The sequence below is a fragment of the Adelges cooleyi genome, unplaced genomic scaffold, assembly GCF_023614345.1.
Source record: "Adelges cooleyi isolate 19-005CV unplaced genomic scaffold, UGA_ACOO_1.1 ACOO_flye_CR_arks_rails_tigmint_CR_PRNA_108, whole genome shotgun sequence".
NCBI lineage: Eukaryota > Metazoa > Arthropoda > Insecta > Hemiptera > Adelgidae > Adelges > Adelges cooleyi.
In genome coordinates, this window is record NW_026095761.1 from 8102518 (window position 1) to 8129019 (window position 26502).

General features: G+C 28.0%; 3 protein-coding genes across 10 annotated transcripts; 2 read left to right on the forward strand and 1 right to left on the reverse strand.

Annotated features, from left to right (window-relative positions):
• Positions 1-181: 181 nt before the first annotated feature.
• On the forward strand, positions 182-9515 carry LOC126842642 (sister chromatid cohesion protein PDS5 homolog B-B). 3 transcript variants are annotated; one of them, XM_050579695.1, is made up of 22 exons: positions 182-440; positions 1168-1280; positions 1341-1541; positions 1628-1812; positions 1900-2107; positions 2175-2681; positions 2865-3163; positions 3232-3413; positions 3476-3645; positions 3728-3832; positions 4160-4301; positions 4366-4517; positions 4797-4922; positions 4996-5100; positions 5166-5423; positions 5502-5724; positions 5915-6183; positions 6813-6983; positions 7284-7394; positions 7925-7960; positions 8030-8143; positions 9223-9515. In XM_050579695.1, exons 2-21 carry the CDS (start codon positions 1197-1199, stop codon positions 8099-8101), a joined length of 3606 nt encoding a protein of 1201 aa, XP_050435652.1. In that variant the 5' UTR covers positions 182-440; positions 1168-1196; the 3' UTR covers positions 8102-8143; positions 9223-9515. The 3 variants fall into 3 exon arrangements, with proteins under 3 accessions (XP_050435652.1, XP_050435660.1, XP_050435668.1); XM_050579703.1 differs by having other exon boundaries at positions 182-436; XM_050579711.1 differs by lacking the exon at positions 182-440 and adding an exon at positions 847-986.
• Positions 9516-10239: 724 nt separating this feature from the next.
• On the reverse strand, positions 10240-23051 carry LOC126840407 (glutathione synthetase-like). 6 transcript variants are annotated; one of them, XM_050576125.1, is made up of 13 exons: positions 22845-23051; positions 21518-21617; positions 21261-21444; positions 20266-20341; positions 17239-17384; positions 16091-16133; positions 14716-14789; positions 14384-14548; positions 14155-14308; positions 12694-12801; positions 10943-11056; positions 10681-10850; positions 10240-10601 (listed from the first exon to the last, which is right to left on the reverse strand). In XM_050576125.1, exons 2-13 carry the CDS (start codon positions 21615-21617, stop codon positions 10463-10465), a joined length of 1473 nt encoding a protein of 490 aa, XP_050432082.1. In that variant the 5' UTR covers positions 22845-23051; the 3' UTR covers positions 10240-10462. The 6 variants fall into 6 exon arrangements, with proteins under 6 accessions (XP_050432082.1, XP_050432106.1, XP_050432073.1 ...); XM_050576149.1 differs by lacking the exon at positions 17239-17384 and adding an exon at positions 19317-19453 and having other exon boundaries at positions 21518-21620; XM_050576116.1 differs by having other exon boundaries at positions 21518-21620; positions 22845-23050.
• Positions 23052-24433: 1382 nt separating this feature from the next.
• LOC126843413 (CCAAT/enhancer-binding protein gamma) lies at positions 24434-25702 on the forward strand. The gene is made up of 4 exons (XM_050580956.1): positions 24434-24574; positions 24874-25012; positions 25098-25254; positions 25320-25702. The coding sequence occupies exons 2-4, from the start codon at positions 24902-24904 to the stop codon at positions 25424-25426; spliced, it is 375 nt and encodes a 124-aa protein (XP_050436913.1). The 5' UTR covers positions 24434-24574; positions 24874-24901; the 3' UTR covers positions 25427-25702.
• The last annotated feature ends 800 nt before the right edge of the window (positions 25703-26502 follow it).

The following is a 26502-nucleotide window of genomic DNA, read 5'->3' on the forward strand; positions in this document are numbered from 1 at the left end:
TTATGTTTATGATATTTACAATTTTTGTATTACTTGAAAAAGTCACTGATTTATTGGTAAATAGACAAAATATTACTACGGCTGGTATAATAGGGAATCTAACGGGAGTTATTTATCTGCCGTATATGGTCACATTGCGCTACCCGGACAATTTTTTTAACCAGCGTCTTTGGAGCCCGTTTATTACGTGTGTTCAGTGTTGTGTTTTTCTTTTTCGTTCGTGTTCTATTTACATTATTATTTTTACAAATAAAATTTTGTGTTTATTACATTTTATATATTTTTGAAATATAAAATATTATACTAAATTATTTCGGTGTTGTGTTATGTGACAACGGAGTCATGTAGTTTGATCGTTCAGTGTATTGTGTGTTAGTTTCTACAATGATTTCACTATTCGCTTGAAAAAGTCGAAACCAGTCTCCGGTGTTTATATGTAGGTAAGCGTATATGTGTAGCTTCATTACTGTAAACACGACACCGACCCTGTTTTAAACTGCGAATGATTTGAACACTGTAAACATGTATAAACTGCCGAATTGTTTACTTTTGGGTTTTGTAATTTTATCATTTTACTTCGGTTAACAACACAAAATATCGTGTGTTGCCAATTTATTTGTTTTTTTTTTTTTTTGTAATTGTTTAGTTTAAAATACGCGGTTTCAATGTAGTGCTAAAATCAGTTTAATTCTAAGATCCTAATAAAATATTTTCATATTTCCAATCTTATACAGATATTGTAATAATCTGTAATTTTATAATTGTAGGTATCGTAATGGTTATATTTGTTTTTATAATAGCCATAGCTTAGTAATTCTGTTTAAATAATTTGTCATAATATTACAGAACATGTACTTAACTGCTATAAAAAGTACATCAAATACTAGAGGTTATATTTCGATATATAATGTTCTGGCAAAATATGATAAATTGAATAACATGTGCAGTTAATTTTAAACTAACTAAAAGTGTGCAACAGACCAGAGGTAAATTAAATTTAAGGTTATATAATATTTAATATTTTCGTTACTGAAGGTTTATTTATTATGATACTATGTCTAAAAATGACATTTTGTTGACTTTGTTGTCCACTTCCAGCTTTAATTACAAATTACATATGACTAATTATATTATAATTATTAATCATACCATTTTGCTTATATGTAGTGTACTCGTGACTAAAAGTAACATTGAAAATGCAAGAAGATATGATTTATCCTGCTGGCTGCCGTCCCGTGACAGATGATCTTGGTCCAGACGAACTTATTCGGCGACTAAAAGTATGACATTATAATTCTTGATTTAGTCCAAAATTATTTAATTACTATGAATATTTATAGACATTAGCCCATACTCTTCAAGCCATGGGCCAGGACGAAGGCATGTATCAACAGTACATACCGTTAACGTTACATTTGGCAGAAGACTATTTTCTCAAACATGCCAGCAAAGACGTTCAGCTTTTAATTGCTTGTTGTATTGCTGATGTTCTTAGAGTTTATGCCCCTGAAGCTCCTTACAAAGATCCAGAACAAGTGAAGGTGTGGCTCACAAGAGTCATTATTTTTTTTGTATTCCAATAACGCTTTTTTTTGTTTATAACTCAAGTTCTATGTATTTTACACAGGGTATATTTATGTTCCTAATCAAACAACTTGGTGGTTTAAAAGATCCTAAAGATCCGGCCTTCAAACGCTATTTTTATCTTTTGGAAAATTTAGCCTATGTAAAATCTTTTAACATGTGCTTTGAACTTGAGGATTGTCAAGAAATATTTTGCAAACTATTCTCACTCATGTTTAAAATTGTCAAGTGAGATAAAATGATATCTTTTATATTTATAACAGTTATTATTGTTTGGGCATTGTAAAAGTTATTATTCTTTAAACTATGTTTCAGTGATGAACACTCTACCAAAGTAAAATCATTCATGTTAGATATATTATGTCCTCTTATTTGTGAATCTGATATGGTCTCTAGTGAACTTCTCGATATAATTTTAATCAATATTGTGGAGCCTAATAAATCTCAACGGAAAAACGCTTATTCATTGGCTAAAGACCTTATTCTTAAATGCTCGGACACCTTAGAACCTTATATTCAATCGGTTAGTTTAGTAGCACTCTCATTTGTTTATTTAACTTAAAATACTAATTGCCTTTTTTTCATTGCAGTTCTTTAATCATGTTCTGATACTTGGCAAAAATGAAAAAAATCTTGCTATAAGTACTAAAACTTATGATCTCATATATGAATTGAATAGGATTAGTCCGTCTGTATTGTTAGCAGTTTTACCGCAACTTGAATGCAAGCTTAAGTCCACAGTAGAACAAGAACGACACGGTACAGTCTCACTTTTAGCAAGGATGTTTTCTGAAAAAGATTCAAATCTCGCTCGCCATCACAACGTTTTGTGGCAAGCGTTTCTTAGTAGATTTAATGATATTTCCGTAAGCATTAGAATCAAGTGCGTTCAATATGCTATGCATTTGCTGTTAAACCAACCAGAACTTCGCCAAGACCTAACAGAAGCATTACGTTTAAGAAGTTCAGATAGCGACATGAACGTAAGGCATGAAACCGTATTGGCTATTGTGTCAACAGCTAAACATGACTTTGAACCTATTGCCGATAACGAAGAACTACTTTCAGTTGTTAAACAACGAATGTGTGATAAAAAGGTAAAATATTAAATGATCCTAAAGTCAGTGTTTAGAGCATTCACTCAAAAAATGAACTCTTTTACAGAGCCGCTCACAGAAATAGACAGTGATCTTTCTAAACACAGACTATAGTCTTTATTATTAAAAATTAGCTTAAAACTGTTATTTTGTGACCATTTTTCCACTTTGTTTTGTTTTTAGTATAAAATTAGAAAAGAAGCTACTTCGGGTCTTGCGTTTATTTATAAAACATATTTGAACGATCCAGATATTCCACAAGCCACTAAAAAAGCTTTTACTTGGATCAAGGATAAAATATTACATGGTTATTACAGAACTTGTGTAGACGATAAGTCGTTAGTAGAACGACTTGTCAATACATCTTTAGTACCATATCAACTTCCACCCGAAGAAAGAATGAAAAGGCTCTATCATTTGTATGGAACTATCGACGATTACGCCAAAAAAGCATTTATGGAAATCCAAAAAACTCAACTCCTGTAAAAAACCTATTCAATGTTTTAGTAATGATAAGTAAATTACAATATTTTTTAATTTTTTATTGCAGAATTCGTTCTCATTTAAAAGATTTTCTGGACTTACACAAGAAAGAAGATAGTCCTCAAAAAGAAAAAGAAATTCAAGCGAGTATCAAGTTATTAACTCGCTATTTACCCGAATCAGTGAAAGCAGCAGAATTCATTAGCAAATTTTCACTACATTTAATGAAAGACGCTAAACTGCTTAGTTGTAAGTCGAGTTTTTGTTTTTAATTGATTTCCTTACATGTAATTTTGAATTTTTATTTTAAGCTTTGGATGTAATTGCCAAACAAAATTCAAGTACTACTGAAATATCAGAAGCTACTAATTCAGTGTTGAGGAAACTCGGTCAACCCGTTATGACAAATCTTTACTACAATACAGTGAAAGGCCTGTTAGAACGAGCATCGTCTGTCATGATAGATTCTCAGGCTTTGAAGGTTTGTTCAGTACTTGTTAAGTCAAAATAGCAAAATTACTAAATTAAAGTATGGTTATATAGATATATATATATATTTTTAGGCTTTATTTAACCATGTGGAAAATTGCTTGAGTGGCGGAAACATGATAGAAGAATTGGGTCTGCATCCTGGAACTGCTGGATATAAAGGACTGGAACTTCTGAATGTACTATTGTAAAATATATAAAAATATGATACATACATACATGTAGATGTATACATTTTATATATACTGAATTCTAACATTGCATACTGTTTATAGACTATATCACGTTTTTAATTTTCTGTAAAAAATTGAAATTAATTTATTAAAATAAATCATTATGTAGGGTAAAATTGTAAAAACAGTTAAATTAACTAGTAATGTATTGAAAATCATTACCTATTTCCACACACCAAATCTAGTATATATAAATATACGTGAACACATATGTATGTATAAATGTAAAAACATACAGTTGCATTAACATTTTTTTTAAATTTCTTTTTTCAGGTTTTGTCAAATACGTTTGCCTGCCATTTTTATCATCCTGATATTTTAGACAAGTTATTGGATCTATTACATCACGAAGATGACTATATCGCTCCTCAAGTTCTTACCATGCTTACTACAATTGGAAAATATAGTGCATTAGGTAGTAAACAAATAAAATTAAAAACAAATTTATATAAAAATAAGTGTTTAATTTTATTTAACAGGCGATTCTTATCCTGAATTTACCGAAAAACTTGTACCAATATGTAAGAAATTGGCAACTACCGGGACGTCTAAGCAAGCTAAAGGCGCTATTCGATGTTTGTTTGTCAATGTCTACAAATCGAATAAAGACGTATTTGATGATATAATTGAGGTAAGGTTAAACATGTTTCCGCTATCATTATAGTATATAAGATATAATAGGCTATCCTTGGAGGTAGTCAATACTTTAAATAGATGGTTGTTATGCAGTTTAGTTTATACTAAGACTAGTTATAGCTCTTACAGAGTACAAACTAGTAATTCTTATAAATCGACAAATGCTCTTTAAAAAAAAAATTACCTTTCATGTAAAACAAAATGTTTTTTTTTTTGTCAACTATTCTACAAAGTATCATATTATGTGTTAATAGATGTTTATATTTTTCTTTAGAAAACTAAATTAAATTTAGAACCTGATTCTGAATATTACGAAACTGCCATAGTTGCGCTTGGGCATCTTGCAATAAATTTGGCAGAAAAATATAGTGTTCAATTCAAAAATTTAATATCTCGAAAGGTATTATGATAACTAACTAAATTTGTTTCTACTTTATATTTACTAATGTGCACTTTTTGTTTGAAACATTTAGATTGTTAAAGAATTATTAGTCAAAGTTTCAACCAAAAGCGATATCTATAATGCAGACGCCGATTGGTGTTCTGAAGAAATGCTGCCAAAAGGGACTAAATGTAGAGTAAGTTTTCGTTGGTTAGAAATCGTCATAACTATACTTGTTACAATTAATGTTCTTTTTTTCAGGCTGAGGGTATGAAAGCTATGGCTAGATGGCTGATAGGTTTAAAAAACGACAAAGTGTCTGCTCAAAAGACTTTTAGAATGTTCAATGCTTTTCTCTCTCAAAAGGGAGATCTTACACAATCAGGAATTTTAACCAAATCTGAATTAGCTTGGTTACGATTACAAGCTGGATGTTCGATGTTGAAAATTTGTGAACAAAAAGGTGTGGGTGATCAATATACTGCTGAACAGTTCTTTTTACTCTCGAGGCTTATGATGGTAATATATAACTTTTATTTTATTATATAATAAAATAATTTTAAGGGAGTGGTTAAGGATTTTTTTTTAAATGTTCAGGACGAAGTTATACAAGTTAGAGAAATTTTCGCTGCTAAACTTCACAAAGGTTTAGGTCGTGGTTTACCTTTCAAATGTCTCCCCTTAGATTTTATGGGAATGTATGCTCTTGCTGGTTTAGAGACCGATGAACGTTTAAGAAGTAAGATTTATGATTACGTTTTAAAAGATATAAACAGAAGACGAGAGTATGCTCGGAATTTGACCCAAGGATCAACTACATGTAAGTAAATTTATTTGTTATAACTGCAATACTGCGTAACAAGACAAGAATATTACTTAAGAGCTATTAAACTAATATTACTGTATGACGTAACATTTGTTTAAGTTTTGACATACGTTTGTGTGTTTAAGTAATACATACATTATTGCAGAATTATTTATTTAAAAATATATTTTACTTTTGTTTTTAGGTTCTATTGATAAAGCCGTAGCACAATTGCCTCATATATTACCCGATTACATGTTGTTGTTTGCTATATCCATTTTAACTCATTCGCCGGTGTACAAAGATAATAAAGACGAAGAGAGTTTGACATTAATGCAACAGTGTCTGTGGTTCATACTAGAACCGTTAATTACGAAAAACGACTCTTATAATTTTGGGTTTTACAAAGAGATGTTGGAGAGGGTCAAAAATTATGTAGATGCTGTAGAACCAACTAATGAGACTGTCAATGCGGTAATTTATTCAAAATTATTTTTTATAACATTTAGTGAACGTATGTTGAAAAAAAAAGTTCATAATTGAAGCGTTCTGTGACAAAGCGATTTAAATGTGGAAAAACAAATTTGCGGGATAATTAAAAAACTGTTTAGTTTGGCTATGGTGTTATCAGCGTGATCTACTAGGATGCTTTTGAACTATAAATAGAAATCTGACAACCTCCGATGATAACCGGTATGTTGCACTAGCTGTTTCTAGATCAATGCATGAAGGAAAACAAATTTCAAATGTTTGGCACTTGGATCACTTTGTTGCAAAACGCTTCAACCTGTCACAGTGCTAAGTGAAAAACTTTTAATTAACCCAAGTACTGTAAACATGATGATAACCGCAATATACCCGTGATGATGGTTTGTTATTGTTTAAAATAAGTAGTACTTTTTTGAGATATGGTAGGTAGGCTTGGAAGAAATGCCCGTATGTTATTGATAAGTGTGAAGTAAGAAGTTTGTAACGAAAAAACCTTGAGTTAATTATAAATAATTGTATTAACTAATTAGTTATTATTATTATGAACAATATTATTCTTTACAACTAATAATAAATTAAAAAGAAATTTATTTATTTTGTTGGTTTTTTTTTAGAAAATGTGGGCTCTTTGCGATTTAGCGATGAGTGTGTTAGTTGTACACACGAGTACATTTGAAACTGCCCCGTTCTCAGAAATTAGAATATCGGCAATGTTTTTCAAACGCCACGAAGACCCAATGTTTGTGAACGTCAAAGTTTATCTACCTGAAAAGTTCCAAATAAAAGTAAGTACCTATTGCTTATTTTATGAAGAAAATAACCAGCAAAATATTTGAACCTATGTCACAGTTTAATAACATCATTCATCTGATCAATATTAACAGTGTATTACAATTTAACCATAACTTAGTATAACATTTTAAATACAATTTTTCTTAAAAAAAAAAAAAAATTCTTATATTATTTAATTGTTTTAGACTGGAAATAAACTAAGCTAACAATGAATTATAATTGATTTAAAAATAGTATTATTGTTTATATTTTTCTCTTAACTAATTATTTTTAACCAATTTTTACATGATTAGCAAGTAAATAATAATGGTAAGAAAACCGGACTATCGGCAGCATTGAGGACTACAAAGACACGAGCTCAAAAGCATACTATTCAAACTAACCGGGCTAACGATACCAAAGTGGTTAGTATTTTTTATTTTTAGTATGTGCTATAATTTACTATTTTCATGTTGTTTTAATTATATTATCCTGACTTGTTAACATTTGATTTAATACTTTTTTTATAATATGTGTAGCTATTAAATATTATTATTATTAATCACTATTATGTATCATTATGATATCTAGAAGGTGCTGTGATCTTTCTTTACATTTAAGTTATTTTTTCACAACAATTATAAATAAGTTTTTTTGTGGTATTAATTATTGTTTGGTTTAATTTTAACATGGAAATTGGACTAATGATGACATAACCATCCTTGCGAGATTATCCTTTCTAAATGATGGGAAATGACTTAAATCTAGGGACCTCTTAATTAGTCTGTGTGACCTTAAGAGGTCTGAAGTCTGATTTCCTGTAAATTAAAAACAAATAGTAAATTTTACAAATTACTATAAACTAATAAGCAATTAGTTTTATAAGCATTGGAAATATTTGTAATATTAATGAGCTTATTATAACGTGTAACATCTTTTTTTCTTTGTTTTTTAGCATAGTGACGTAACCATGTTAGACATGTCAGAAGATGTAAGTATTAAATAGTTAACTGTATAGATAATTGTTTTAATCAAATAATTCCTTTTTTTTTGTGTTCAGAGAGAAGATGAGGAAGACAATGTTATAGAACCAAAGCGCAGACGAACTACACGTAACAATAATTTTGGATGAACGTTCATGGTGTGGTGACTCATTATTATTATTTTTTTTTTTGTAAGTATGAATTCAGTACTTTTTAAAATATTTTATATTTTATGTTTGGAGGTTTTTATTTTAACTTAAGTAGTACACAGTACACTACTTAAACAATTAAAACTAGTACGTATCAACATATCTACATATTTCAACATTTCTAAAAGAATACCGATTAATTTGTATCGAAAGCCGGTCCCACACGACTCGCGTATTTGGCAAATAATGATTAATTGTTTTACTTTAATCGATATTTAATCGCAAAGTATGACAATTATTTTTACTCAGCATTTCCCGATGGTTGTTGGTGAATGTGACACGTGTCAAAGGGATAACGAATGTTCTTATTAACTATTGTCGATATTCTCATACGACTCCGAGTTCATCGTCTACGATCGTTTATATTCGCCACACAAAAGACGATAATTATGCGAGCATCGGCAATGACAATGATAGTCAAGTACACGAGTCGTGTGTGACCGGCTTATGATGATGAAAACTATAACGTTTGACACTTAGTTATGAAAAGTAATACGTTTGACTCCACATGGATTGGCAAAATGACACTTGGTAGTTTTTATCATTGCAATATTTTTTTTTAATATCTATTTATTTTATTTGGTCCTGTTTTATAATCTGGAAATTAGACTAATGATGACATAACCATCCTTGCGAGATTATCCTTTCTAAATGAAAGGAAATGACTTGACTCTAGGGGCCTCTTAGTTTGTCTGTGACATTAAGAGGTCTGAAGTCTAATTTCCTGTAAGTTATGAATAAATATTTTCTTGAATTTAAAACGAGAAAAATTCTAGATACATTAACATATATAAATTCTAACTTGAAAGCTTGTCCACACATCAATGAACTTAATAGTTGTATTTGTGTTTGTTGTCTGAAACTAATTATAACAGTTTCTAAAATTCCAATCTGTTTTTATTATCAGTTAGTATGGAGAGAAACTGTTGAACTCACAATTATTAATCAATGTAAATAATTGTTTAATCTGTTATATCTTGTTATATCTGTTTGAAATGTTTTAATGTAGGTATTTATGTACCTAGGTAATGTTGTTATTTACATATGTATTTTATGTGTAGGAGAAGATGAAAAAATATATATATTCAAAATCATCAGCGCAAACGAACAACGCTACAATTATTTTGGATAACTTTAGTACCTTAAATACAGACCTGTAATTTAAATTGTTTTATAGTAATACCTGTTAATATTTATTTATTTTGTTAATATTTGTATTTTATTTTTTTAATTTATAACTCAGTATCACCTCTTTAGTGTATAAGTATTTAATTTTAAGTGACATTTCGATATTAGCCTTATATTCAACATAATATTTTATGAATTTTACATATTATATTTTTCTTCATATCAATGGTGTCCATACTTTGTTATTTAATTTTAATTTTGACCTACCATTATCATCGTATTAGGCATTTTTTTTATAAAAATATCATCGTACAGACCAATTCTTCAATATTCAAGCGAGTTAGTTAACGTTCTAAAAAAACAATCTTTTCATTTCGTACTTTGTATTGGTACAGGATGATGAGAGTATCCTAATCTCCTTAAAAAAAACGAATAAAAATATGTATCATATCTGTTAAATCAATTTCAAAAAAATTATACGTTCAATCGAAGATTTTTAAATCACTACTATCATTAGCCTTAATCTTGTAGATTGACATTTAATGTTGGTCACTATCTTGAAAATTCAATTCATTTTTGAAAAGTAATTTTGTACATACAAATTGGTTTTACTTTAAACATTTGCTATGGTGTAGTTAATAATTGTAAACTTTTAGTTACAAGTTATAACTTTCAAATACTAGTGTTGATTTTCATTATTTTGACATAATTATCTGAATAAAAAAAAAAGTTGGAAACGTCTTTATATTTCATCCTCCTAAGTTCCCAAGTTTCATCTTAATAACACTAGTAATCTAAATTTTCGATCGTAGTCCTTTCAATTGTATCTTTTTTTTACTTTCTTAAATAGTATTGTATGTTGTCCTTGAAATAACATAAAATACAGATTTATCATTTCTACGTTTTGATTAAGCGACTGATTTGTTAATGAATAATAAATAGTAAAAAAATATGGTCAATTATATAAATTTATTGTTGGAAAATATCAACATTGACAGTTTATTTAATAATAATGAAATATGTATATCCGTTTAATTAAAAATAGTTTATGAAAAAATAACAATGTAATAGATTTTAATAAATTAAATAGATTGGATAAACATAAGTTAATTGGATATTATAATATAAAAACATAAAATATAAAAATATCAACAGTGTAAAGAAAAATATTTTTTATTTTTTTTGCAAATCAATTAAAAATGGACTATCTAATACTCCGTCACCTGCATGAACTCCTCCTTCATTACATGATGTTAACTTTGTACGCATCATATGACCGACTTGTTCGTTAAGTAAAATTGTATCGCCATCACTAAAATATATAATTGGATAGTCAAATTTTACTGGCAAACATTATAACAACAAATTGTATTATATTTTTATTAGCTTACCAAAGAATAGTTCCAAAAATGCCTAATTCAGAAATGACGTCATTCAAAGTAGAATTTTTCGTGAAATCCTGTTCTGGTCTTATTAGATAATTTTGCTGAACTGGCGGACAAATTTTCTCCATCAATATCCATGCTGATCGTTCTTTAGAATTTATACAGCTCATGAGTTTCTATGAAACAAAAACCACAGTTACAATTTTCAAATACAAGTATAGTTTAATTTTTTTAACGAGCAATAGTAAAACACCATATAAAATCTTACCTGTCTAATAGCTTCACCATAAAAATTATTGCCACCTCCTTCTCGCTGAGGTTTCAATACATAACATTCAGGATTGTCTAAGGCCAATTTAACAGCTTTGTCACCGCTTTCGTCCTAAAAATTCATGTATAATCTACAGATATTGGTTTGATAAGAACAAAAATTGTAATAATTGTGAAGTACTTCAAATAAACCTGGGCTTGTTTTACAGACCTAGCAGTTAGTAAATTGCTATTCATTTTAAATAACGATTTTAAAATAATAAATTATTTTGAACACAATTTCTTCAGTGTATAAAATAATTTTTTATTCAAAATAAATTTCTTATTACTGTTCAAAATAATATAAACCCTCTACCCAAAAAATGACAAATTTATATGTCTGAGCCTCGATTGGATAAATTACATGAAAAAGCATTTTTTTATTAAAATACATTTTTATTAGACTGTTTCAAATAGTTATGTTAAATAAAAAATTGTATTCATTATTTTAACTTTTATTTACATAAAATATAAAAGTTATTGAAATAATGCCCAGGTTTGACTTTGTATGGAGACAGAAAGGGAAAGGGACTTCTTGTCCCCAGAATCTAAATCTCAGGAGCGGCCAAAACATCAATCAGGGTAGGAAACATATTTTAGCAAAAAAATTATACTATTGGCTTAAGGGTACTTTATTTTATTTTTTTGGTTGAGTTTCATTCCTTAAGTATGTAAAGCAAAAAGTAGGCAACATTTCAAAACAAGTGTTTTTTCTCAAAAATAAACAAAACTAATAATGGCCAATTTTTAAGATAGGAGAACGTATCTGATCTGATCAACATGTTCAGAATTTAGAATAACTCAATATTTGATTTTTGTGACAAGTGGTCCCTTTTTCCTTTTCGCCTCGCACATAAAGGGTGATCCATCTGAAGCCACTCATTTCTCGGAAAATAAGAATATTTTGAAAATTTTACTTTATTTTTCGATTCTTATTTTTACCTTCATACGTAAAATAAATATTGACTTCGTTTTTTTGAAATGGGAACATATGTCTTTAGTTCCATAAATATGTGTAGACAAAAAATTAAAAAATTGTTAGGATTTGAATAATTTGATATTTGATAATATTCGTTCGGTTTTTTTACAACAGTAGCACTTTTATTTGCCATTAAATAATAATGGTAATCCCCATCGATAATATTGTCGCCGTTCCTGTGTTTGAAAAGGTAGACAAGGTCGGCTTGTCCATCATTATCTCAAAAAATTTCATTGTGTCTGGTTATTGGTGTTGTTGCCTATCGGACAATGCCAACATAAATATGAACTTCTGGAAGCTACTGGAAATTAGAAAACCAAAGACATATGATAATAATATGAGAAAACGCAAATCTTTGTGAAGGCATACCAAACGAACAGATTGATGAAAACTAAAACTTTAAACCTTAACATTTTTTTTAAATGTGTTGTCTACATATTGATAAAATTAAAAACAGATATTCCTATTTAAAAAAACGAGATCCATATTTGGTTTAAGTGTAAGAGATGAAGGTAAAAATATTCAACGTTTTGAAAAATATAGTAAATTATATACCTAAAAGTATGAGAAATTTTTTTTTCTTCTAAATCATCATATTTTCCGAGTAAATGAGTCTTACACCAGATGGATCACCCTGTACAAAATGTCTGACTAAGAAAACCATGTTTATAATAATATATACATATAGGTAAAATGTTTGGTATTGACTGAACAATTGTTAATTTCCTTACCAAATCAAGAGAATATAAACCCGTAAAAACTTCTCGAACATCAGCAACTTTTGCGGGATCTTTAATAAAACGTTCCAGCATGCCTGGAATCGCTAATGACTGCTGTACCTTAATTATATAAACACAATTTTTTTAAATTAATTAATTATTAATCGTGAAACCTGGACCTTAACAGCACAAGATAAGAAAAAAATCGAAGCAATGGAAATGTGGACCTGGAGAAGATTACTTCGTATTAGTTGGACTGAAAGGAAGAGCAACAAAGAAATTCTCCAAATAGTAGAGGAGAAGAGAGTTTTGCTATCTATCATTAGATCAAGAAGCGGAAAGCTTATAGGACACATTAACACTTAATGAGACATAACCCCTTCATAACCAACATAATGGAAGGAAGAATCAAGGGACGCAAAGGAAGAGGAAGACAGAGGAAGACATTCATAGGAGAGATGATTGGAATAGCTGGATGCAACGGGTATTCTCATATGAAGACTCTAGCATTTAAGAGAGAAGAGTGGAAGTCTATTTTTTCACCTTTAGAAAAGAAGAAGAACCTAGAGTTATAAATTATAAAGGTGACATCTAATAGAATTCTATACAGTTTATAAAATTATTTACACTTACAATTATTCTTAAAATTAAATTAACTAAATTGACTTGATTACATTTATGAAAAAAAATAAGAGTGACAATAAACTGTTAGTTTATAAAATACTTCCAAGTGTAACTCAGTTACTCTTACAGCGAATAATTTATAAAATCTGTATACTGTGTATAATAAGGTGATTATTTTTACTTTATACTGTATTACTTGCAAAAAGGTCCAATTTAGTAAAACAAATATTTGAGATTTTTATTTTGAATGTTTCTTAGAATACCTATTTTTCTCATTATACCTATTTATTAACATTTCAAATAAATTTTCTTGCGAAAATGCTTAAAGATGTGATAATTTATTTGGTATAATTTTACTGTACATAGAGATATGGAACACAAGCCTTTTAACTTACCACCAAAAAAAATGAACATAAACATAACAAAATTAATTTTTAACTTTTTAAAAATGTTTGAAGGTATGAAAATTAAGTTTTCTATCATAATTTTTAAATTAGGCACTACATTATAACATTTTTTTTTTAGATAGAAGAGTTAAATTTTTACAAAGTTTTTAAATTAATTTTAAGTTAAGTAAAAGAAGAGTTTTTTAAAAACATCAAAAATAAGTGAATCAATTGAATCAAGATATAAGTTTATAGAAAAAAGAAGGAAAATCGTTTGGGATCATACATGCCAAACTTCTTGCTCAAAGAAAAGGATTAAAATTAAAAAAGATTTCCTTTTAGTTGGTTTGCAACCTATATGCTGTAGAGCACAACATACATTTTTTTTTCTCAAAAAATGATCCCTTGGTATTTATATGTATCATAATTATTTAATGGTTTTATTAAAAAAATAGTTTAATACTTTTTTGGTTCCCGCCAAATGGTATTGAATATTGGGACATTTTATCGCTGTAGAACGTTCAATTAACAATCGCGCTGACCACTCGGCATCGCTGTGATAATGGTCTGGTGAGTAACCAGCTCTATAATACACAACAGCTACTTTTTTTGATTGACTGAAACAATAAAGTCAAATAGTATACTTTATTATTAACAAATAAAACATCTTGTTGTAAAAAAATGTTGATTACACTATGAGATCTTTGGATTCTGTAAGTTTTGCTTCATTCGATATCTGTGTTAGTGTTTTTCGAATAACACGCAATTCAGGTTTTTGACGAGTTAATTCAAACTCGTGAAAACGTTGATCGCATATGTTTATTGATTTGTCTTCGATGATCACTAATACAACCGAACTGGAACAATTAATATACTGCATGATATTATTGTAACCGCAGTAAAAAACATTATAAACACAATACTTTGAATTTTACATCAGCTGTTTTAAAATAGTTAAATCACAAATACATACAATCAAACGAGTTACTAATAATAATTTCAATGTATAAAAGTTAAAACATACTCTTCATCGTTGAATAGTTCCCACGCTTTGATGATTGCTGAACACAGGCCTTGTACAGCTTTATTTTCAGGTAACTATAAAACATTGTCCATTTTTTATTAATTATGTTCATTAAAATAATAATATTAAATAAACAATAAAAAAAAGGATTTATAATGAGCTAAGATAACATTTATTTTAGAACTCATCAATAAAATAAAAATTTCAAAAGTTATTAATAAGAATTAGAGTAATAAATGGAGAACAAGAACCTAACCGGAATCAGAAGTCCAGAATTATCTATACTATAGATAAATATTATTATTTGGCGTTCCATGATCTCAAAAAGTTTAAGAAACACTGATCTATAGAACATCCTCAAATTTTCCATTATCCTATTGTGATTTAGTTTAGCTTTATAATTCTGTATTAATAGGTTCATTTTTTTTTAAATAAATAAACTTGAATCAATAGCTACAATTTTTTCTTAAAGACACAAGCGATATTTTTATTTTTTGATACTTTGTACATCAAGAACCAGATAACTAATTCACTATTTGGTACTTGAAAATTCTATATTAAAATTGACAAATCTATACAATTAGCTAGGAACAATTTAAAAAAAATAGACACATTGCATAGCCCTGGGCGAAGCCAGGTGGTAACGCAACTAATTTAACATAAAATGATTGACTCTAAATTTTTTAGTCCAAAAATTTTCCCTTAAAATTAAAAAATTAAAAAGTTACAGTCTACTTAAAGCCTAACGGCTAAAATTTATAAAACATGGAACATGCTTTAGCCTGCTGGCTCCTGAATAGTGATTATTTCTGATTTATAATCTCCTTGCGATTTATGACGATAGTATAGTCTTAATTATTTTATGTTCTGGCCAAAACGTTTGCATGACGATGACGACTTGTTATTATTTCGATGGCATCTTATATGTTATACATTGTAAATGAGCGCCACATCAGAGTTGTAATGGGGACCGCTACGCAGCATAATGAGTAGAGGTGCTGAGGCAAGAGGCACAGGGACCGACCACATCAAAATGATCCGATGCATTCAAATCTATCTTAACAGAAGTAGGGCCGTGGCCACGCTGTCATTATTAAAGGAGTGGACGCGGCCATGCTGCCCAATGATATTCCAACCATGATAGCTAGGCAAAACGCAGAGCTGAGAATGAGCGAGAGCATGGCCAAGGACAAGATAAGGCCGATATTCAAGAAAGGAAAGAGGGACCAAGCCGTGGCCCATTGGGTGTGAGAGATAAACTATTTTGTGTCATTTTTGAGCTGGGAGGCCAATGCTAAAGCATGTTCCATGCTAACAATTTAAGGTAGGGGGGGTTTAATGTGCCTCACTTATATTATCGATAATGAGTACTTACCAATTTAAATGTATCCAATAAATCCAATTGTTGTAAAACAAATCTGAAAAAATCAATATTTGAGCGTTACAATATTATATTTTTGTTAGTTTTAAAACTATACAAAATTTGAAAATTTTAAGGTTTTAATTTTTAAACTAATCATTTTATTATATGCCTTTTTTTAACAGTTGTATTATATATTAGCTTCGATGCGGAGCTGAGAAGGTATAGCACTTGCAATGTGGTTTTTTTTTTGTGTGTACCCACGATATTTATTAAACCCCTGAAATGATTTCTTTGTGTAGCAACCCTATAAATCAGAAATCATACCTGAAAGATACTTTATTGGACCAAAAATTTAAAAAGTTTATCCTTTCCCTTTCAAAATCGAGAAAAACACCAATGAAATGTACTCATTTTTTTACTTAAAATTACGGCGCTTCATAACTTTTTTAAAAATAGTAAGAGTTCATTTCAAATTTGTATGAAATATTCTTGAAACATAGTACTACTTATTTTTACAAAAGAATATCATAAGCCCTTTACCCTAGAAGGGATTTAATTTTTTTCTTTCTTTCACTTTTTCAAGCAGTTTTAGGGATTTAGATCTGAAAATTTTACCAAAGGTAGATCTGGAACTGTAATATATAAAATTTTCTCAAAAAATTGTAGTCAAACTTTTTTTTATATTTATTGTTATTTACGATATATGGATAACTATGGCAATTTATTTTAATAGACAGACGATCAATACTATAATCGTATCCATTCCAACACTAAAAGTTAATTTTTAAGCTCATAATTGTCATACTATACAATACCTTTATGGATATTTGTATGTTTATCTGTGTACACTGGACATCCTTTACTTACTCAACACTATTACTTTCTTACTGTGCTTGGTTTGAACACAGTACTGGTTTGACCAACCTACTATCCACAGATTTACATCGAAGCGTTTATTTAAAAGTGTTTTAATAAAATAATATAATTATAATAAGATAATTTATTTGTAATAAAATATATTAGACCTCTGTCCTTGTTATTACTTAATAAATAATACTAACAGAATTTACAGTATGTACCAAATTTAATATGTCAATCATTGTTATTTTTATTTATAATAATATTAATTAAGTAAACACACTACTTTGGTCATTTTATACCTGTGAGTTAGCACTGAGGATGTCATTCCACCAAAACTTGATGCAATTGTATTCATTTCGACTTGTTTCACTGATAACGAATGACAAACATCTAACATGTAGTCAGATCTTAATAGTCCCAGGCATTTCGACTGTAAAGCACCACACTTTTCACAATTATTCCATTCTAACTACAATGTAACTAAGTGTGCACTAATAAAAAATATATTGGAATACAAAAATACAATACTAATCTCACACCTTTATAAACATTTTTTTTTTACATTTGTACGTTTATTAATTAGTATTGAATATCCTAACAATTTATTTAAAGATTATATTTATTATAAATAACACGTTTTATAATGATTATTGAGTATATGTAATTGAAAGTGATATGTTTAAGGAGAAACCTAGTTGCTGATCATCTTATTGAGTCCATTAAGATTTATGAGTACAAAAATAAAAAGGTTCATAATTAGAATTTTTTTTTTAATGTTTTTGATGTTCTATTTTGTTTATTTTATTTTTAACCATAAAAAGTGAGTTTCAGTATTTTTTATTTTTTTTAAGACGATAATTTTTAAATTAAAGATTTTTTAAGCTTTTTTATTGACAACAAAAACTTAAAAAGTTGAATTTTCAATGAAAAATTGACACGATTCAAATCACATTTTTTTTTATATAAAATGTTATGGTAAAAAAAATTAATTGATTTTTAGTTTTTTTAATCAAACATTGAACGCTACAATACGCCTGCAGTTACCAAATGATGCTAATATATTCACAAAGTTTACATACATTTTTCATACAAATTTTATATTTTCAACTATCTATATGTATACTTGTATTAAAATTTCAATATCATAGATAAAACTTCATACATATTTTTTTTACTTCAAATTTTTAATTGATTGAACTTTGTAAGTTTCTTCCTCAACATAATAAAATAAATGAATAATTTTACCAAAATATACATACCATTACTAAAATAAATATTTAATTATAAGAGATCTTTTTGTGAAATAATATTAAGCTTACTAATACAAACCAATTATCTTATTGACTATAATTATAATTAATACCCATTACACGTATTAGTATTTTTAATTTAAACAGTGTCAGCCTGGCACACCAAAGGCCATAAGGAAATTTGTTTAAGGGGCCCCATAATTAAATATAAAGACTCTCCAATAATGGTGCACATCTATATTTGATATGAAATTGTTTTAATTTGATGGAAACAGCACATTTTATTAATGTAAGTAGGTATACCGTATATTGAAAAAGTGAAGTTTTGTTTCTATGCACTTAAGCTTAGGAAATACCCTTTCACAAGTTGTTTGTGTTGATGACAAAATTAATACAAATTTATAGAAAACAAATTTGACTATCATGATAGTTCTCGTACAATTAAAAACTAGAGCTTTGTAAAAAAAATTGAGCATAAAAAAATTCTTCACTGTCCAATTTGTTTTGATAATGCAATACGCGAGTGGGAATCCATAAAATTAAATCCTGAAGCCCTATACACTCTGCTTAAAAGTTAAATAGTGTATTGATAAGCAACACTAAATTTTTAATTTAAATTCTTTACATGAAGGCGTAAGTATCTCTTATGCATTTTTAAATGGATAATGGGCTCGGTAATATGTCTAAAATACAATTTAATCAGGATCCAAAAAGTAAAGAAAACTATAGGACAAAAAAAAAGTTGAGGGGCTCCAGCCTTGATTGCAGCCAAGCTGCCATGGCCAGTCCGACACTGTATTTGAAGCAGTTAAAAAAAAAAAACATATAATAAAATGTTGATTATAAGCAATTCAAGCTAAATGAAAAATCCAGATAATATAATATCATGATGCAAAATTATATATTATCCATAGTTCTAATAAATAATTGTTAATTTAACAATGCAACTCTTAAATAAATTATGCAGCATTCACTCATTCCCAAACCAACCATACATTTTACCGAAATACTGGTATCCGAATATTATACCTATGTAAATGGTAAATACAAAGACAGAGGTCCATCTAACTAAAAGTAAAGTTAACTAAGATTCATGTTGAGATAGTACATGGAAATTCAGTCCTGACCTGTGTATGTCACCGGACACAATACCGAGCCAACCAAATCCGCTAGCAATTGTGTTGATTTCAACTTGTTTGATACCACAACCGTTTGCATCCTTTTGCTGCATAAAGTCTGAACGAAACATGCCCAGGCTTAAGCACTTGAAAAATGATAGAAGCATACGACGAGTGAATTTGTCAAACGTTCAAAGTGCCAAAGTATAAAAATTGAACTTTATAATTAGATTTGTATTTTATCCATTACTGGAAACACTTAAGCATATTTTTAAGTGTTAAATAAGATTGTTTTTTTCATTTTTAAAACTATATCTCACTTGACAAAAATACAAAATTGTTTCCTGTAACATGCGAAATACAATTCAGTTTATTAAGTTCAATTTTTATACTTTTGCACTTAGAACGTTTGCCAAATTCACTCTTCATAATATATAAAATATACACGAGTTCCCCTTAAGATGTCCAAAACTTCTGATGTAGTCTCATAACTCATAAGCCACATAATCTCCAAAGAGAATTATGTTGACAACAATATGTGTTTAAAAGTACCTACTAACCTAAGTAGTGCCCATATATACTACTATAGTATTACATTAGTAAGTACCAAATGAGAAAACAATTAAAATAAAATTCACAAAAATATTACTGCAGTAATATTATTCATAAAAAGCATTAATAAACATATTCAACTTATTAAATCTATAAACATTAATCAATTAATTAAGCACCTTCATGCGAGCTGAAAAATACAAATTCTGATAAATTAGACGTTGTATTAAATTTTAACTTGCAAAATTAAAAAAATTGTTCTAATATTTTTAAATATTATGGACAAAACATATAACCATATATGATCACATGTATATTGTTCCTACTGTGTTGTGTAATTAACATGAATGTATGAGAGCAATTTTTTGATTTTTACTTTTTATACAGTTGAGATATAAAATCTTACCTGCGTAAAACCTTCTTCTCGAACCGTTTCATATAATTTATATAAATTGTTGGTGAATTCATCCACTTCAATTGTTCTAAAGAAAAAAGTTAGTACATATAAATACTAATTATTATGAGTTGCTAAAAAATTTAAGATCATATTTATTCTGTTAGTTAATTAACTGCCAAAATGTTTTTTGTTCACGACTGGGCACAGCCATGGAAAAATTAACCCATAATTATAAAAATAAAATTTAGCAATTATGCATCGAATGCTGTCATCAGAGTATTGTAAAATGCGATAAAAACTCAAAAATAAACCCGTAGGACTCGAAACGTTTAAAAGGTTGTTTATTTTGAAAGGAAGGGACCAAAAATGTTACATATTTAAGTAATTAAAAACAGACATCAATGTAATCTAAAGTATAAGTTGATACCACACTGAAGTTTAGAATTTGGAGAATTCTTTAATTTTCAGGAGAAAAGCTTTAACACGTTTGCTGCGTATGACGTGTATACTCGTCTCCTTGATATTTGTTTTTAATTGGTTATAATACAGCCAGAGTTAGGTATTAAAGAAAATATTTTTATCATGACTCAAAACGTAGCCTATAACGTCTGCCATAAAATTAATTTAATGACGTAGATGTTGCAAACTTGCGACATAAAAAAAAATATATATCTCACTCGCACAGGATACAAAAATTGATACGCAGCAATCGTGTCAAATGTAAATGTCATGAATCACGATGTATAATTTTAACATGATTATCTATACTAACCATAAAAAAAATTCATTATATTTGTGTTGAATTATGATTATCTAAGTAATTGATATAAGTTAGTATATATATAAAATTGTTCAACTATACCAAAATATTAATTATTAGGCCATATAGACAAATACTCTAAGAATAGGCCGAATACTTGCCAAATATTTGGAGCATTCTAAATTACAATACAAATTATGTACTAAAAACTTATGTATATACAACAAATATTTTTTTTAAGTACTTTTCTAAGCATGATTGCAAAAATTCATAGTCGCGAGATACCATATGCGTAAGTTCATTAAGAACTGGCTGTATGTTCAACGCCTTTTGAAATTCGTCTCTTGGGAAAACTGAAGGCAATAATGTAAATGGCACCACTGTTAACGAATCGCTACTGAAATGGTGCTTAGATCTGATTCCACCTCCTTTAATACAAAAATTAAAATATTTTTTAAACAATTTTTATCATATAAAAAAAAAACAAAATAAAAATATAACCATGCATAAGAGTCCAATCTTTCGTTTTTTGTATGAGTTCTTGAAATTCATTTGTTGGTAAACCGAGAGGAAGCGATATCCACGATTTTAATTGAGCCATCTTCTGAAAAATTACAAATTTTTAATAATTACTTTTTATACAACAAATTTGAATAAAAATAGAGTACATTTATTGTTGAATATCTTAATCTAATATTGACTAAATGATATTGAAAATTTTGTTTATAGGTAACCAATAAATAATATATCAATCTAAATATGAGGCCAACTATATTTTAAAATAGCAAAAAAGACAATTGTTGACTACTAGTAAAATATGAAATAGTTTAAACTAGTAGTAACTCAAGCATCTCACAGAATAATTTCTTAGTAATTTTATTAAAAGTATAAATTGTACACCTAGTTATTGATTGATTAAACACTAAAAACCAAATTTCTAAATTCTGTACTTTGTGGGCTATAATAGATATTACAGAGTAAAATTGTTAGATATTTAGTTAATTATCAAAAGTCTCATAAATCATTATAAAACATTAATATCATACCTCATTATTCACTCAAGTATTTTAATTTTATGATTAAGATAATACAGATAAAATTTCTATTTTTTACAAGTGTAGAAACAACTCAAGTAGATATCACGAAAGTTAAGTGCCTTTATTAATAATCCTTATAATTTAAGAAGTATTGATCTAAAAATGGTTATTGACAACTCATTATTTCTATTACATAATTCTGCTTTTCATAGGTAAATCTAATAACTAGAATACTATTCGAGTTATAAAAGTCACCTCTTAATATTACCATTTTAAATAATATTTTTAACAAATATTTATTATAACTCTTAATCATTAAATACAAGGTGATTTACTAACTATGAATCAGTTAATATCTCAGAAGTTTTTTTAATTTTTCTTTTTTATACTTTTATAATTAATAGTTTGCCCAATTTTAATTTAAATATTATCCTTTATGTGGTAAAACCCTACAAACTTAAGATTTTTATCAGTAAAATAATTATTACCAAGAAAAAATTACAGTACCATGAAATTTGAGTAACGTATTATCTTGAAAAATATTAATAATAAAATAATTAATTGGCAATATTTGTTATTATTTTGTTTTTTGGTAGATAAATTATGTTTGAACCCCAGAATAACATAATAACACATCATGGGCCATGGCCGATATTTTTAAATTAACTTAGATTTTTTATTCGAGATTATTCTGCGTTGAATAATAAGATAAAAACGTTCAATATAATACCATTAATATGAATATTACATATTAAAACATATTGTTTTATAATATAAAATATGAACATTACCTTAGGGCTTTAATTAAAGCCAGTTTAGACAAAACGGCTGATGCAAACGTTAATACATAGACAAGTATGTAAGTACTATATTAATGAACATTGAACACAATATGAATAATTCTGAAAAATGAAAATTGAATAGTAGCGTTAATTGTTATTGTTAGAACCATGGTTGAAATATTCAAGTTATCGCACATCGTCTCGAATTGTTATCTTCAGAAATAAAATGACAGCATAACGGGATATCAGTTTTAATATAATATACTTTACTATTACTATACATATTACTGTGTACTTATATAGAGTTGGGGGCTGTTCTACCAAAAAATGATAACACGTGATAAGAAATAAATGTTACATAACCTTTAAAATGTGTAATGCTACAGATAGTACCAACATCGATTTTACCAAAAACCCGCCAAGATTAAATTATTACTGACCAGTGATTATTTTTTCATCGATATTATTCAATAGAAAATAGAATAAAACTAATATCTAAAACAAATATACCTAATAAGTGAACACGACTCGTGGGTCTATGCCAATTATTGCTAGTACACACAACACGTAGACTTACGGCTTACGAAGGCGTATACTTTTTCTATGATTTCGAAACTTACTTGTTTCCATACATTAATATTTAATAGTATCTCTATATATTGTTGCAATTTTTCATTAGCCATATGTTCAGGTTACATTATTTGAGCATGGGATCCCGTTATATGGTGTTGTGCTTTGTGGCAATTTTTTCGCTCAGCATTCTGTTAATCATGTTTCAAGATAGCTTGAGCCGACCGGCAATTGAAACTCATAAACAGATAAACAATTTCAAAGTAAGTATTATATTTGAATTACACAAATATTTGTAGTGGTTTGTAATCAATTTATTTTCCTTTAATTTAACAATAATTTAAGGACAATTTAAAAATAGCTGAACAAAAATAATTTGTTGTTAACGATGAGTATTTACTATCACTTGGATTTATTTCCAGTCCTGCTCTGTATCCGGCAAAATTCTGGAAAAATACTACTGTACCTGTTGTTATCACTTACGTTTTAGATGGTGAACGTGGACCAAGCTATTGGACTTATACAATGTATAAACAAATATTTGTCCAATCTTATTATACTAATCATAGTCCTATAAAGATAGGTCTATGATACTAATGTACAATTTAGAAATACCAGATTACCAACTTCGCCTTGTAAGATTATAACTGTACATTTGTCGTTTCATCAGTGAAACGAACCATACAGCATACGTCCAAAAACATTTTAGGTAGGTAAGTTCTGGATTTACTAGCATCTCTACTAATACAATTAAATCTATTAACTGTGCGTTTCCACACAAACTCTTAGTTTTTTTCCGTCAAAAAGAATTATGCCTACATTAGTGTTATTACTTATTAGTATATATCTATGCCTATGACCAATAATATTATTATTATTATAGTTAACTTTAAACTTATCGCACAATTAAAGTGTGATCATTGTGTCTATTCAAAAATTTACAATATTTAGACTTCCGCAGTACATATTTTACTGTAGTAATATTGGAAACACTGTACAAGTCGGACAATAAACATTTACATAGCTGATAAGATAATGCGTTTTATCTGTTGCAGTATTTCATGAATACATGCAAATTAATTCTATTGAAGAATAATAATTGTTTATTAATTTTCGCAACACCGGATTTGATTCTTTGACTTAAGTAAAATTCTACCTTCGTGTACGACGTAAGTACTCGAGTTATTATACTTAAATAAACGTTGCATTTTAAGTAGCTAATATTTTACTAAGTTATCTATTATTATATATATTGTCAATGACCCAATAATTAACACACAATGGTGTCCTAGAGACATCTACACGTTTCTCTCGTGTCCTCGAAATTATAATAATTGCTTTTTTTTCTCTAAACAATTATTCAGTTTCGCAATATATTTATATATTTTTTTCCTTTTCTTATGTATTACCTGTTTCATAATAAGTATTATTAAAACAACAATCATTCAGTACTAAAACTTGATTTCAGGATCGTTTAAGCGCGTGTGTCGCGGTGCATGGCTCGTAAAAATAAGGAAAATAAAAATATGGCTTTATCGGCCTTACTAAGAGACGAAGCTGATAGCAGTGAGGATGACTATCGGCGCAAACGAGATAAAAACAATCAAGTATCTTTCTTACATAACTAACCTATGTTATTGCTAATATTAAAGTTATTATTTGAATTTTATTTATTTTCTATTATTATATTAGGCTGTTAAAAGAAGTCGAGTCAAAAGTAGGATGCGTACTCAACAAACATTACAACGCGTCAACCAATTAAAAACCGAAAACGATATGTTAGAAGAAAAAATTAAGCTTTTAAGTAAAGAGCTGGGATTTTTAAAAGAGTTATTTATGGCGCAAGCAGGTAAATTTTCTAAATAAACATGATTTTTCTTTATTCGTGTATTAATACCAACATTTTTATTTCAGGCACATCACAAATTGAAATTCCAAAATCTGTTGACTTAAAAACATTGTTAAGTGACACTACATCTGACATTCTCGATAATAATATATCTAAACTTCCTACATCGTAGGCAAACAACAAAAAGTTCAAATTATGTATGGCCCTTACTGTAAAGTATAATATTTAAAATAGATATAGTTTAGACTTTAATTTAAATAGTTCTGAACATGATTTTTTTTCTTTAACATTACTGTTCTGATAAGAAGGCAACATGCAGGTTGTGCAATAATTATTTTCCTCAAAATGTTTACTGTTTTTTTAAAGATATTTCTATTCAAAGTTATATGTAATTATTTTAGTTATTAATTGTGATGTTTGTTCCATTAATATAGTGATGTATATTTTATTTATGTTCTTTATTTATTTAATTTTAAATTAATGTAAATTTAAATGGATTATGAATTATAATTCAAATGCACACAATATTAGTGCTTTATCTTGTGTATAAGCATTCTTATAAGGATAAGCATACTATTACATTATAAGCTCTTGATTTATTAACAAAATAATAATAAAAAATTTGAAATGTTAAGTAAGTATTTTATATTAAAACAAAACATTTATTTAAATATCAAAGTTATAATGGCTAAATCATACATATTAATCACATTATTTCATATTACTTTACAAGTGATTTTCTGCCTACCTAGTATGCATTCATGCACGCAGATAACATTTTACATTTATTGTTAGGCTATAGGTCAACTATTATCAGTCATTTTTCTGTAAATCTCGTTGTTATTATAATGAAAGAGATAGTATTTCATAAGATTATGAAATAGGTTTTTTATAGATGTGATCAGTTTTTTCCCCCATAAAATAAAAACTATTTAACTAACTAATGGTATATTTTATAGCAATATGTTTTAGTTATTTTATAAAAATCGTAATTACTGTTATGACAATTGAGCTGGCATTATCTTTATATTAAATTTTTCTCTAAAAGTTAGTCAATACCTATTTAGTGCTAACAGTCATATGAACGTTGAAAATATTTTCACAATTATTACAATAGTTTGACAAATGTTATTAAATGTCTTTTTTTTAGCTTTTATTTCGATAGCTTGTCAATTAGATAAATTTTACAAAATAATTAAACTTATAAATATTTATCATACATTAGCACAAGTATGTATGTATATTTAT

What these genes read in the sequence shown, in the direction of transcription:
- LOC126842642 (XM_050579695.1), top strand. Translation starts at nt 1,197, where the DNA reads ATGCAAGAAGATATGATTTATCCTGCTGGCTGCCGTCCCGTGACAGAT. An exon ending in AACGAATGTGTGATAAAAAG is followed by an intron (nt 2,682 to 2,864) that starts GTAAAATATTAA and finishes TTTTGTTTTTAG; the next exon opens with TATAAAATTAGAAAAGAAGC. An exon ending in AAAATTTAATATCTCGAAAG is followed by an intron (nt 4,923 to 4,995) that starts GTATTATGATAA and finishes TGAAACATTTAG; the next exon opens with ATTGTTAAAGAATTATTAGT.
- LOC126840407 (XM_050576125.1), bottom strand. Translation starts at nt 21,617, where the DNA reads ATGGCTCAATTAAAATCGTGGATATCGCTTCCTCTCGGTTTACCAACA. An exon ending in AGATTGGACTCTTATGCATG is followed by an intron (nt 21,445 to 21,517) that starts GTTATATTTTTA and finishes TTTGTATTAAAG; the next exon opens with GAGGTGGAATCAGATCTAAG. An exon ending in TTGCAATCATGCTTAGAAAA is followed by an intron (nt 20,342 to 21,260) that starts GTACTTAAAAAA and finishes TTTTTTCTTTAG; the next exon opens with AACAATTGAAGTGGATGAAT.
- LOC126843413 (XM_050580956.1), top strand. Translation starts at nt 24,902, where the DNA reads ATGGCTCGTAAAAATAAGGAAAATAAAAATATGGCTTTATCGGCCTTA. An exon ending in AACGAGATAAAAACAATCAA is followed by an intron (nt 25,013 to 25,097) that starts GTATCTTTCTTA and finishes TTATTATATTAG; the next exon opens with GCTGTTAAAAGAAGTCGAGT. An exon ending in GTTATTTATGGCGCAAGCAG is followed by an intron (nt 25,255 to 25,319) that starts GTAAATTTTCTA and finishes TTTTTATTTCAG; the next exon opens with GCACATCACAAATTGAAATT.